At 45.1% G+C, this 14,197-nt stretch overlaps 1 protein-coding gene across 2 annotated transcripts in view; it reads right to left on the bottom strand.

The window, feature by feature from the left end:
* The window catches only part of GLG1 (golgi glycoprotein 1), a 94,002-nt gene that overhangs the window by 25,691 nt on the left and 54,114 nt on the right, over positions 1–14,197 (bottom strand). For both annotated transcript variants that reach the window (XM_040982374.1, XM_040982375.1), the window contains 7 exons: positions 10,975–11,190; positions 10,223–10,426; positions 9,421–9,492; positions 8,275–8,458; positions 7,408–7,622; positions 2,439–2,560; positions 680–781 (listed from right to left, as the gene is read on the bottom strand). In XM_040982374.1, coding sequence (XP_040838308.1) covers positions 680–781; positions 2,439–2,560; positions 7,408–7,622; positions 8,275–8,458; positions 9,421–9,492; positions 10,223–10,426; positions 10,975–11,190 — 1,115 coding nt within the window. The remainder of the gene's footprint in view (positions 1–679; positions 782–2,438; positions 2,561–7,407; positions 7,623–8,274; positions 8,459–9,420; positions 9,493–10,222; positions 10,427–10,974; positions 11,191–14,197) is intronic.

Raw genomic sequence — 14,197 nt, 5'->3', positions numbered from 1 at the left:
CATGCACTCCCTCCACCCACGCTTCTTTGCTAACAGGATGAGAAGGGAATTAAGAGAATTAAATTGAAACTTACAGAAAAGATTTTTGCTTACGACAACACAAACAATAACTTTGAATATTTAAAGGAAATAAAAGGATGTTCAGGACAAACTGGCAGTGGCTCTGACTTTGCTTGAAAGCAATAAAGGACATGTTGTTGGGCCCATTACAGTAGCCTAGTGCTAAATCCTTGCCTTGCATCCACTGGGATCCCATGAGCACCGGTTCATATTCCGGATGCTCCTCTTCCCATCCAGCTCCCTGCTTATGGCCTGGGAAAACAGTGGCAGATGCCTAAGCCCTGGGGACACTGCACCTGCTTGGGAGACCCAGAGGAAGCTCCTGGCTCCTGATTGGCTCAGCTCTGGTCATTGCAGCCACTTGCAGAGTGGACCAGTGGATGGAATATCTTACTGTGTCTCCTTCTCTCTGTAAAACTGTCTTTCCAATAATCTGCTTTTTGGTTTATTTTTTTGAGGGGTGAGGGGGGACAAGAAGCAGGGGATGGAGTACATTATTAGCTATCCTATAACCTCAAAAGATAATTCCCTGCTGATTATTTTCAAATTCATGGGTGACGGTGATGAAACAGTGGAATAGCCTGAGGCAATACAGTTGCTCTCCCTTCAAAATACTCACTTCCAATCTCGGGAGATGAAGTACTGCAGCTCCAAGAGACGGTGCTCACAATCTTCCACCATCTTCTCTGTGTACAAATGCTCCATCAAGCACGAGAGGATCCTAGCCGCCAAACAGCGAGAATGGAAGAGACAAGTGTTCTGATTAATTTTCCTGAGGATTACTCAACTGAACCTGATTGTGACACTGCCATCAGTCTCAGAGCCACTTACCACTCGGGACTCAGGGGGCACGAGATCTGTGCGAAGCTGCTTTGTTTTTAACTGCTGATTAGGAAAATTTCCCAATGCACACAGCAGCACCCATGTAACAGCCACCTTTCCTCTCCAGAGCTTTATCTAAACTCTAGCATGTCTTGCTGATATTCTAAAGCAGATCCCAGATACTTTACCATTTCATTAGGAAATACACTTCAGAATGCTTCTCTAAAACGAGAATACCACTGGCACAGCATCAACAAATTAATAAAACATCCTAATGTCACATGAGATTATGATTGTTGTCAAAGTTTTCCAATTATTTCATGTCTTTTATGTGTTATTTAAATCAGGACCCAGAAAAAGTCCATACAGTGCATGAAGGTGAGATGACCTTCCATCTACTTTAGCATGTCCCTCCTCTCTCTCCTTTGTCTGGCGTTGTTATTTCTATATTGGTAAGAGATCCTGGTTAGTGTCTGTCTCATCTAAACACACAAAAACATACAGAAATGTGCTTGGTGTTGTGGCACAGCAGGTTGAGCTGCTGTGATGCCAGAATCCCACGTCAGAGTGCTGACTGGAGTTCCTGCTGCTCCACTTGGGATTCAGCTCTGCGATAATGCGCCTTGGCAAGCAGCAGAAGACGGCTCAAGCACTTGGGCCTCTGCCACTCAAGTGGGGAACTGGGTGGAGTTCCTGGCTTTGGCCTGGCCCATCCTGGACTGCTGGGAGCACATGAGTAAATCAGTGGATAATCTTGCTCTCCCTTTCTTGGTCATTCTGCTTTCCAAACAAACAAAATGAAATCGTTTTTAAAAATTAAGGAAAATGGCCTTGGTTTTTTTTTTTTTTTTTGGTTCCCCCACAGAGCCTGGATAGTAGGAGTTTGCACAGAACAATGACAAACATGGACTCTACACACTTTGCCTTTGGGTACTGCCAACTACAGGCTCTGAAGGTTTTTATGGAACGGGAAACCTGCTCTTACTAGTAACTTGGTTTTCAGATTACACAAAATCACAGCAATGTATGAAAATGAAATACTCTATGATAGCATCTGTTCAGCCTTCTTAGATGAGAAACTAGTATTTATTTTGTCCATGAACACAAACCCCAAGTATCATATTCTGTTTCCTATTTCAGTTATAATTGACTATTTTCTAATGATTATCAAGCAGCCAGTGCACAAGAGTCAATATATAGAAAACAGGATGAAAAGCACATAGGCCTATCTATGTGTCACCTTATCCAGAGTGCTTCCCTCATACTTGACCGTTAAATGAATTTATTTAGTGACTTAACATAAAAGACAAGTCCATATGTGCTCAGTCGATCAACAAACATCACCACGCTGCTGGGTTTAGGTGTGTCTTCATAACAGGTAAGAGACTTGAAGTTGCAATGACAACATTAGTTTTGACACAAGCTAAGATTTGTTTTTTGTACAGCAAAATTTCAGGTATGTAGTAAACCGCTCAAAAGTCATATGGAGGGGGGATGTTTTCTGTGCTGTCAAGTAAAACACCAGATGGCTTAATACCCGAGATGAGCAAACCTACATTGGGTCTCCGGATCGTATGTGTTTGCAGGCTGTCTGTATCACAGATTCACAGGCTTCATTCAAAGCTCGATCAATGCGGTAATCGGCCCCGGGGTCAGTCTCCTGAATCAGTGTTTGGAGCTAGAGTAAAAAGAAGGAAGGCAGAAAGTCACCAGTGCATCAGGGAAGAACATCTCTTCACACAAGCAGCTGTTCCGCCTGGCACCTCACTACACGCCCTGAACAGGAGCTCCAGGTGTCGCTAGGCAAGCTGAGGAGCTCCTGCCAGACTTCCCGATGTGGCTTCTCTGCCTTCCTGAAAGGTGTTGTGCTTAAATCACTGTGAGGGCTGCCTGCGCACCTGTCCTGACCATTCCAGGACATAAACAAGAGGTGTTTACAATAGAAATTATGAAGACAAAGTTGACACTCAGGGTCAAGTTAGAAGTGAGTGGAGAAGACAACTCCAGTCAGAGACCCAATTTGGTCAGAAAGATCTACAATGTGAAACTTTAGGCAATGACACAAGTATAAAACAAACATACTCTCGGCCTTGGAATCCCCACATGCCATATGAGAATGTCTGGTTGCAGTCCTGGCTGCTGTGTGACTCCAACTCAGCTCCCTGCTATTGCAACTGGGAAACTATCAGATTGATGGTGCAGTTGAGTTCCCACCAGCCACGCCTGAATGGAGTTTTTGGCTCCTGCCTTCAACCTGGTCCAGCTCTTGCTGTTTTGGAAATTTTAGGAAGGGAGATCTCTGTCACTCTGATTCTTTTTTTTTTTTTTAAAGATTTATTTTTATTATTTTTTTTATTGGAAAGGCGGATATACAGAGAGGAGACAGAGAGGAAGATCCTCCGTCTGATGATTCACTCCCCAAGTGAGCGCAACGGGCCGATACTATGCCGATCCGAATCCAGGAGCCTCTTCCGGGTCTCCCACGCGGGTGCAGGTTCCCAAAGCTTTGGGCTGTCCTCGACTGCTTTCCCAGGCCACAGGCAGGGAGCTGGAAGGGAAGCGGGGCTGCCGGGATTAGAACCGGCGCCCATATGGGATCCCGGGCGTGCAAGGCGAGGACCTTTAACTACTTGCGCCACCGCGCCGGGCCCCACTCTGATTCTTAAATAAATAAATCTTAAACATACTCACACTCCTCTGTTTTATTAAAGACAGAGGACATTTAGTTTAATTTAGAAAAATAACAATTACAGAAATCAAGAAAATACATTTTATAATTTGCCATTTTTCCCCTTGGTTATTTTGCTACAACCAGCAAGTAAACCAAACCACGCTCACGCTAAAAAGACGGCAGACCTTTCTGCATTTGGAAATGAGAACGGTCAGTATTTACTTTCGTGTGGATCATCTTTTGTCACAGAATAAAGTAAAAGGTCATGAGAACAGGTGTCTCATGTTTGGCTTTTCTGTCTTTGAGAAAGCAACTGGGATGGCAGGGGAAAAAGCTCCGTATCTGGGACCAGAAGACCTGAACGTTACTTAGAGCTCTGGCTTTGTCAAACACTCGCTTTGAGGACACGGACAAGTTGAAAAAGCTCACCGCTTCAGTTTCTTTAACTGCAGAAGACAATCATGTATGGAGAAAGACGAGGTAAACTGTAATGCATTTCACAAACATAAAAAGATCATTATTCCTACAGATGGGTAGCAGATGGTGTTTTGGGGTGGGAATCTCAAATAACAGAAAGCAAATTTGGAAACTACCATTCTTATGATTTGGGCTCGTTTTTTTTCCCCCTCAAGATTTTTGAGCGCCCCTTGTGTCGCTAGTTTAGTGTCAATGTGAGGCTCCCTTAACCTGAATGTGTGTGACCTGCGACTACCATGGGAGCATATGAAGGTATTGGCACCTGCATATAGTTACTGCACAAAACACAGCAAAGTGGAGTAACAGAAATTCAGTTCCATCATCTTAAAATAAGTCAATTGTCAACATAAGAAAAATATGAAATATTTCTAATATTCTAGGAGGGAAGTTATTTGTGCCAATTCTTGGAGGCCATCTGTAGAAGCTATGTATTTTCTGTAGTTTGCTGGTCCAAAGGCTGTCAAGTTATTAGAAATCTCACTTATGATGTTTGCCGACAAAAAAACAAAACAAAACATATACATCTTTTCTAAAGGAAGTTAGAAGCACCACAGACATCCGGAAGTCTCTCCAAGGACCATGGCAGTCAGATGATTAAACCAACACAATCCTGACAGGACTGCGGGGTGGAGGATCTTGACAGTCTAATCTCCATGACAGGCACACTTTGAGGTTAACACTGAATATACTAGACTGCAGTTACTAAAAGAGAACATGAGGGGCGGGGAGGAAGTGGTTTGGGGATGTAGTCTGGAGATGCTGCCTGAGACAGCAGCATTCCACAGCAGAGCGTCTGTGTCCAATTTCAGCTTTCTGTTAACGAACACCGCGGGAGGCAGCAGGTGATGGCTCAAGTAGTGGTGATCCGGAAACTCACATGGGAGAACTAGACTGATTTTTTGGCTCACTCTGGCCTTGCAGTTGTGGAAATTTGGGTAGTGAGCTAGAGAAAGGAGTTTCATCTGCCTGCTTCTCTTGGTGTGTCTCAAAATTAAAACTTAAAAGTATCATTGAATGCTGTATAGAGCCTAGCAGGCTAGCGACTCAAGGGGATGTCTGTTGCTAGGAATTCAGTGACAGAGTACGAGAAATAAACACAAAAAATGTGAATTGCACATAAGTAAACGCCACTTCTAAACCCAACGCACTCAGAGAAATGTGGAAATACCACAGAGATAAGATTTGTCCAGAGACTGCTGAGCAGTGCTGTTTGGCCTAGGAGAATACGGGTCCATACTACTTCAGCCACAACTAATAAGAACTTAGTCACTCAGCACCATGGCAAATCTGAAGGAGAACGCACTCATTAAGACAGCTTCTCTCACGTGTTACAGTTCACTACTTGTTCAGAGATAATGAAACAGAGAACTGGGAAGATGAATGGCCAACCACAGATACCAAAGTCTGCTGTGTTAAAGGGGAAAAAAATCTACTCAAGACAAATTACTTAAGAACATGCCTTAATTTGACTGAGGATGGACATGACGTGGCAGTCAGGCAAGTATTTCCCTGTGGGTCATTTATACTTTCAGTTTTTGTGAGTAAAATCTAAAACCATGTGCCCATAAAAATAAAGTATATTTTTCCCACATGGTTAAATTCATTGTGGGCAAAACCACACATTTCACTATGGGAAGCTACCCTTCAGGTCTGGGAAGCACTTTTCTTTTAGGGCACAAAGGGTGAATTCACTGCTACTTACCCACTGAGTCACTTACTCTTTTAACAAACTAAATTTCAAAAAGCCCTAAAGGTAAATGTGGTGCTTTGGAGTAAGTCAAACCTGGAGCTATGGTGTAGCAGCAAGGGCTACCGGCTGCAGCATCAGTATCCATATGGGTGCTGGTTTGAGTCCTGGTCCAGGTCCCCGGGATAGCACCAAAAGATGGCCCAAGAGCTTGGGCTCTTGCACCCAGGTGGAAGACCTGGAAGAAGCCCCTGGCTCCTGACCAGCTTAGCTCTGGCCACTGGAGAGAGAACCAGTGAAGACTGTTTTCATCTCTCCCTCTGTATGAAATAAATGTTTTTTCCTTGCCCTGAACACGATGGGATCCCATATGGGCTCCAGTTCATATCCCGGCTCTCTGCTTCCCAACCAGCTCCTTGCTTGTGGCCTGGGAAAGCAGTAGAGGATGGCCCAAGGCTTTGGGACCCTGAACCTGCATTGGAGACCGGGAAGAAGCTCCTGGCTCCTGATTGGCGCAGCTCCAGCCATTGCAGCCACTTGGGGTGTGACCCATCACAAGCAAGAGCTTCCTCTCTGTCTCTCCTCCTCTCTGTATATCTGCCTTTCCAATATAAATAAATGAATGAATAAAAGTCAAATCAGCCTATTTCACCCCGCCCCCACCTTACACTGTAGCCTCAGGGGGAAAAACATGGACTGTTTTTTGCCTCAACCGTTCCCTGGGGAATTTTAGCTGAAAAGCAGACACCACACAGTCTGTCTCCTGACTGGGCCTGTTTGGATCCTGGGTACAAACACTGGTGTGCAGGTTTCCTGGGACAGATTTCAGCAAGGCCCGTTCCTGAGGAGTTCCATTCAGGCAAGGTAAAGCCACAGCAGAGACCTGAAGCCTGCTTTTTTAGCCACTGGGTGTTCCAGGGAAGGGACTGCGCTGGCTTGTTCTTCCCACCACAGGATGTGTGTGTGTCCCCACGTAAGAGGTGAGGTGAGCTCTACCCTGGGAAAATCAGGCTAAGTCATAGAAACTAATAGCAAATTTTATTCCACAGAAAAGTTCATAGAAATTTACTGTTTCAGACTATATAATTCGGATTCTATAGGATTCGCAGGAATAAAAAATCAAGGACCATTCAGCTTTTGATAAAAATGCCAACTAAAGGGAGGAAAGCTGTGGTATAATGGGCTAAATCTGCAACAGGGTTGTCCCTGAAACATGGGGATCCTATAAGGGTACCAGTTTGCGTCCTGGTTGCTCCACTTCTAATTCAGCTCCGTGCTAATGAACATGTGACAGCAGCAGCAGATGGCGTGAGTCCTTGGACCACTACACCGAAGTAGGAGACCCAGCTGAGGCCTGGCACTTGGCTGTCTTTATGGAATTCTACATAGAAACTGCCTTTATAGAATCAACTGAAAAGTTCAAGGTGGAGAAAGAAGGGCCTAGCAATTCACAGATGACCCGACAGGCTTCCTTTCCTGCTTACTGTATGCTCAGGCTCCTGCTCCACAGCACCTGCCGTGTTTTGACCAAGAGGCACCTGAGGAAACAACATTCCAAGCCTGGACTCAACAGCTCATGGTTACTGGGATGCCGCACAAGATCCAGATAAAGCAATGGGGACAACATCCGGAAGAGGCATGAGCTGGTAAAATAGGATTTTCAAAATGGCAACAGAAAATGTTCCCTTACCGCCTGCTGGCAGTTCATCCCAAGGTTTCCCTTTTCGCCTCGAACAACTTTCATTAGACAATGCAGGGTGCGTCCTTTGCGATGTAATCCGGAACAGTGGTGTTCAATCTCCCCCCGGCAGCTTAGGATGATCTCAGGGCTCAAAGAAAAGTCCTCCATCAGCATGCGTCGGTAATCCAGCATCTCCCCCTGGCACTCACTGCTTACCTGCCGCCCTGAGTGAGGATCAAAGTCACAACACAGACGAAGGGTGAGGATCAACAACCATCACATTTCCAAACTTTTACCTGGAACATCACACAACTGCCACAGTAACCGCTGCATGACAGCTCAGAACTCCAGAAAAGCCTCAGCAAGAGGCGAGTGTGGACGCCAGAGGCGTGGACTCGTCCTGCCAGCGCTGTACACTGTCCAGACCTCAGACTCCCAAGCTGGCCCAACACAAAGCTCTGCCCGTGCATGGCTCACCAACAACGCAGCTACCATGCTACAGAGCGACAGTCCCATCTTTGCTGGTCATTGTAGATACAAATGGGAGAAAATACACTCAGTTCCCTCTACTTCTTTGAATTCTAAGTGTCACACTGGGAAAACCTAAGTCGCTTAAAAAAATAATAATAATAAAACACAAGTGGCTACCCAGCCAGCTAGTCTAGTGTTAGACTCATACTTTGAAGCTGAGTCTCTGTCCCAAAGCTCATGTGTTCAATCACGCTATCCTGACTCGTCTAAAAAATGTGGCAGTTTTTAAAAATCAAAAATATGCCTAGACCAAATATATGGGAAACCTAACAATTACAGGCATGAAAGGCTTCCAGTGCTGAACCTGGAATGGAATGTAAGAAACATAGACAATCAGATGGGCACCTCTGTGCACAGCCGACTCCAGGCACATGAGCAGGTAGGAGAGCCTGGCCTCCCGGGAGCGAGGCAGGTTTTCCACGTTGCACCGGTATTTCTTGAGGTCGCTCTTACAGGACTTGGCCAGTGAGTAGCTGACTTTGTAATCCTGGGCGATCAGCTTCTGCCGCGTTGTCAGAGCTTCACGACACTGGGAAGAGAGCGGGCAAAGCGCTGTAAGTCCCCCTCATGTGCCCCACAGGTACCTCCAGGACAGTCAGGTGTGCATCAAATGCCCCCTTCATGTGTGGTTACAATTCAGCATGAGAATGCTTTATACTGTGGCAAGAGGTGGAGAGCCTTCAAATTCTTTTTTCTTTATTTTAAACATCCATTCAATTTTATTGGAAAGGCAGACTTACAGAGAGAAGGAAAGACAAAGAGAAAGATCTTTTGTCCTCTGGTTCACTCCCAAAATGGTTGTGATGGCTGAAGCTGAGCCGATCCAATCCAGAAGCCAGGAGCTTCTCCCTGGTCTCCCATGTAGGTGCATGGATCATCCTCCACTGCCCTTCCAGGCCACAAAAGAGCACCCACATGGATCCCAGCTTTTGCAAGGTGAGAGCCATTGAGTCATGGCACTTGGCTGGGGGCCTTGAAATTCTAGAGTGAACTGCTGGTTGTTGTTTCACCAGCAGCCGTCCCAAACATGTAAATATCTGGTAGACACCAGCACACTGAATTGATATAAAGTATTGTTTTCTACCTCAACAACATCTGTGCTGTAAATTTTAATGGTGCTGTGGTGCAGAGGGTTAAGCTTTTGTATGCTGGCATCCCACAAGAGGATCAGTTCAAGTCCTGGCTGCTCAATATCTAATCCAGCTTCTAATGCACCTGGAAAAGCAGCAGAAGATGGCTCAGGTCCTTGGGCCCCTGCCACTATGTGGGAGAACTGGATAGGACCTCAGATTCTGGCTTCTGCCGGGCCCAGCCCTGGCTACTGTGGCCATAAAGGTAGTGACGCGTGTCCCCATCAATGCCCCCTGCCCATTATCTGTAACTCTGCCTTTCAAATAAATAAATGAACATTTTTGTTTTTCCCCTAATATTAGAAAGATCTGAGAAAACCTCAGAAAATTAATGAAATATTTGCTTGTTTCAAATACTGACCTTTTCACTCATGGATTCTTCAAATTTATGGTTAAATAGGCACTTATACACTCTGCCTTCACCAGCTTGTGTCTGTAAGATAGATCATACTTAAGTAGTTATGCTTTGTATCATCCACAATCTCGTACAGAAATTTATATTAAGTTGTAATTGTACTTGTGAGCAAGTGTCTTTGCTATTTGTAAAATGGAAATGCCTTTGAAAGAAGCAGTAACTGCAATAAAGATGAAGTAAATTTTTCATGATGTCTGGCTATTGTCATTTATTCCCAGAAATACTGTTAACTAAGGAACTGACACAATGTTGGAGTCAGTCTCCTTTCTTACTTCATGCTAGAGTCAATAAAACTCGTACCAGTGGCTCTGAGAGTTTATTAACTACAAGCAGCAGCCAGGAGGAAATACACAATCCACCCTGGGTCCTCTGTCATAAGGGTAGAGATTTCTCTATTATTTTCTTCACCTTAGCTAGAAACATATAAATATGTAATGTGTCAAAGTCACTGAGCAGGTCAAGCAGCATCCCGTGCTAAAACAAGACGCCCAGATAGAAAGCAGATTTCCAAGAACAAAAATGGAAAAGGAAGACAAAGCAGACCAGACACCTGTTGAGACTGTCAGAAGCCGAGTGCTAACTAGATACTAGATCATCAAGGCTGAGCATCCAAGACCATTTTGTTAGGCTGGGACCAACTGCACCTTCCATTTCACATTTCTGACAGTCCATTTTACTTGGCAGTAGAGAAACTATAATGTTTAGAAAGGAAAGGAAGAAAAGAAGAACAGCTTCTGAACTAACTCACATTTTCACAAAAACGTTCACGATCATCTCGACAAGCGAAATACAAATGCCGGTCCAGATGAAAGTCATCGGAGGACAGCTCAGCCACGCGAAGAATCGCCTTCTTGCATAGTTCAGACACTTGAACCTTGGGTTCATTCTCCTCAGCCTCTTTCACCAGGCCTTTCTCCAAACATGACACCACTTCACCCTGTGAATGTGCATCCTAAAACACAAAGAATATTGGTAGTTTAAAAGGGAGCCAGAAAAGAGTTGGAGCAGTCATGACTACACCTATGAGATGTCAGCACTGCGGGTGGCAGCTCAAATCACTGCACCGCAAAGCTGGTACCCATCTGTAGTTTTTTCATGATACCTATCTTCCACGATTTTTTTGACTATCTCTATGCATGTCCAGAATGCTGTAGATTTTTAAAAGGAGTGAGACCTGGGATTAGATATAATCTCCAACACCCTAAATAAAAGCAGAAGAGCTGCTTCTTTTTGGTGACTGGGCCAAAGCTGTGAAGGTAACAAACCCAATTCTTGGCAGATGCTGCCCCACACCATATTGAGACATTTTGTTAGAAACACACGAAATATGTTCCCAAGCCAATCAGCTCAGCCTGTCTGGTCAAAATTCTTTCAACTTTCAAATTCTTTCAACTTTAAGGTTACCTGTGGTCTAAACGCTCCCTCGCCAAGCCATACAAAGCCTTCTAACCCCCGATGCTCCTAAATTCTCCAGGAGGGGAAGTCAATGCAGTGGGTTACCTTTTCCCCAAGCCGAATGCTGCCGCATTTCAGAATGTTGATGTCATTTTTGCAGTCATCCATGAAGCCACAGATTAGGCGGTAGTCGCTGAAGATGATGGCCGTCATCTTGGTGATGTACTGGTGACACTGGTACTCAGTGATGTTGCCACGGTGATCCACAAGGCAGGAGACCAGGTACCCCTTCCCAACTGGCTCATCGGCACATTCTTTAATCTGCTCAAAGCAAAGTGGCTCTTTTACACAGGTACTCCATGCACACATGTTGTCCTCTCCATCTTTTCATTTGGGACACAAAAAACTGTTTAGAAATACATATGTTTGAAAGAAACACAATGTTACCATCTCTGCCTTCTAGGAGATGCTGAACCTGTTTGATAAGAAAGTAAGGCATATCCAAATGCTTAGTTAGATAGGATTCATTTCTAAACAATGTTTTTTAATTAATTAATTTAAAAGACAGAGTTAGAGAGAGAGAGGACAGAAACACAGAGAAAAAAAGATCTTCCATTTACGGGTTCATCTCCCAAATGGCTGGGCCAAGGCACAGCCAGGAGCCCACAGCTTCTGGGTTTCTTACATGCGTGCAGGGGCCCGAGTCCTTGAGCCATCCTCTTTGCTTTCCCAAGTGAATTAACAGGGGGCTGGGTGAGAAATTAATCAGCTGGGGCTTGAATCAGTTTCCATATGGAATACAGATGGCAGTTTAACAAACTGTACAACAGGGCTGGCTCCCAAAAAAGAGTTAATATCTATAGCTTTAGTCATAGTCTGAGAAGCCCATTTTACCAGACAGTGAGATGAATCCAGGAAGTGGGTCTGCAAAACTGGCAACTCCCAAGTGCAGTGGCCTGTTCCAAGCCAAGCTGCACACAGCAAAGTACTGTCACTAGATAAATCCACTTGTCATCAGGCCGAGAGGAGGAGGGAAGGCAAGGCATAATGTTGTTTATTTTATATTTTGAAGAGCCTTTTATTTTAGCTGGAAGACAGTTAAGAGATAGAGACAGATCTTCACACTCTGGTTCACTCCCTAATGGCAGCAAAGCTTGGGGTTGTGCCAGGTTGGGAGCCAAGAGTTAGGAGCTCCATCTGGCTCTCCAACAAGCGCACAGGAACTTGGGCCACCTTTTGCTGTTATCCAAAGTACACAGCAGGGAGCTGGACTTGAGGTGGAATAGCTCAGACCTGAACTACTGCCCACAAGGCAGGCCAACATGAAAGGCATCAGCTTAACGCTCTCTGCCACAATGCCAGTTCCCATAATGTTACTTTCTGACATGACATTAGTGTGCTGTAAATTGGCTACATGAACATGTGATTTTCAATTTAGTAGAATCCAAGCTTAACCAGTGTGGTCTGGAAGATAAGCATATTTTAAATGGTGCTCGATGCAGTCTAGCAAACTGGGGAAATGCAGGCCACCACCAACCTCATCTGGGTGGTGCTCACACACAATCTGGCAGATGAAGCATGGTGGCTCCACATGGCAGTGTCCTACAGAGTGCCTCCCATCCACGGATGCCAAGCAAGCAAATCAGCTCCGCAAATGCTGAGATCTACTTACTGGGTTATAAACGGGAAGGTTATTTGGAAAAAGTCTATTCAATTTGGGAAAATAGAAACAAACAGAAGTGGCATTTTTAAAAAAAGATTTATTTTATTTTTATTGGAAAGTCAGATATATAGAGAGAAGGAGAGACAGAGAGAAACATCTTCCATCTGATGAGTCACTCCCCAAGTGACCATAACGGTTGGTGCTGTGCCAATACGAAGCCAGGAGCCAGGCACTTCCTCCAGGTCTCCCACACGGGTGCAGAGTCCCATGGCTTTGGGCCGTCCTTGACTGCTTTCCCAGGCCACAAGCAGGGAGCTGGATGGGAAGTGGAGCAGCCAGGATTAGAACCAGCGCCCATATGGGATCCTGGGGCATTCAAGGCAAGGACTTTAGCCGCTAGGCCACCGTGCCGGGCCCAGAAATGGCATTTTTATAAGAGGATATAGACAAACGTAAATATCTGGGCCTGGCACAATAGCCTAACAGTGAAATCCTTGCCTCGCAAGCGTCAGCATCCCATATGGCTGCCAGTTCTAATTCCAGTAGCCCTGCTTCCCATCCAGTTCTTTGCTTGTGGCTGGGAAAGTAGTAGAAGACAACCCAAAGCCTTGGGACCCTACGCATGCATGGGACACCTGAAAAAAGCTCCTGGGTCCTGGCTTCAGACTGGTCAGCTCTGGCTGTTGCAGCCACTTAGGGAGTGAACCAGTGGATGGAAGATCTCTCTCTGTATCTCTCCTTCTCTCTGTAAATCTGTCTTCTCAATAAAAACAAATAATTTTTCAAATGTAACATTTATTTTTATGATAAACCCAAAGGGAGTGTTTCACCGACTTTTTGAAACCGATAGCGGGGCCTGGTGCAGTAAACTGGTGGCTAGGGTCCTTGCCTTGCATGCACTGCGATCCACGTGGGCACTGGTTCTAATCCCAGCAGCCCTACTTCCTATCCAGCTCCCTGCTTGTGGCCTAGGAAAGCAGCTGAGGATGGCCCGAAGCTTTGGGACCCTGCACCTGTGTGAGAAACTCGGAAGAGGCTCTTGGTTCCTGGCTTCAGATCGGTGCAGCTCTGGCTGTTGCACTCACTTGGGGAGTGAATCAGCAGACAGAAGATCTTTCTCCTCTTCTCTATATATCTGACTTTGCAATAAAAAAAAAATCTTAAAAAAAAAAAGATTTTGGAACTCAAGTAAGCAGTTGCACATGATCATCAGAGAGTAAAGGTTAAACCAACTTTTCCAGTTTACCCTTTCAGGCTCTGTGTGTGTGTGTGTGTGTGTGTGTGTGTGTGTGTGTGTGTGTGTGAGAGAGAGAGAGATGCTTAACGTGGGGGCGTCATGAATGCATTTCTAGGAACAGAATGTCTCCTTCCTTTTTGAGCAAAACAGTTTCTAAAGCAAAGGAGGAGGAGCAACCTAGACGGAAAAAACCCTGTTATGAAAAATAGGACTGGGGGCAGATACCTGAGTTTAAAAACTGACTGTGGTAGAAAAGGTTTCATTCCCTAATATTGAAAAACTCACAACTCTAAGGAAAAAAAAAAAAGCTTCCTGAAGAGAGCTCACACAAGGAAAGTGCAGGGACAGTGCAGCTTCAGTCACTCGGATTCCGGATTCCAGTGAAACAGCAACACAGTTCCCATGCATGTTTCGGTCAACACTAACAA

This window comes from Ochotona curzoniae, unplaced genomic scaffold (assembly GCF_017591425.1).
Source record: "Ochotona curzoniae isolate NIBS_2020 unplaced genomic scaffold, NIBS_Ocur_1.0 contig_3622, whole genome shotgun sequence".
NCBI lineage: Eukaryota > Metazoa > Chordata > Mammalia > Lagomorpha > Ochotonidae > Ochotona > Ochotona curzoniae.
This window is presented reverse-complemented; position numbering and strand designations above follow the sequence as displayed.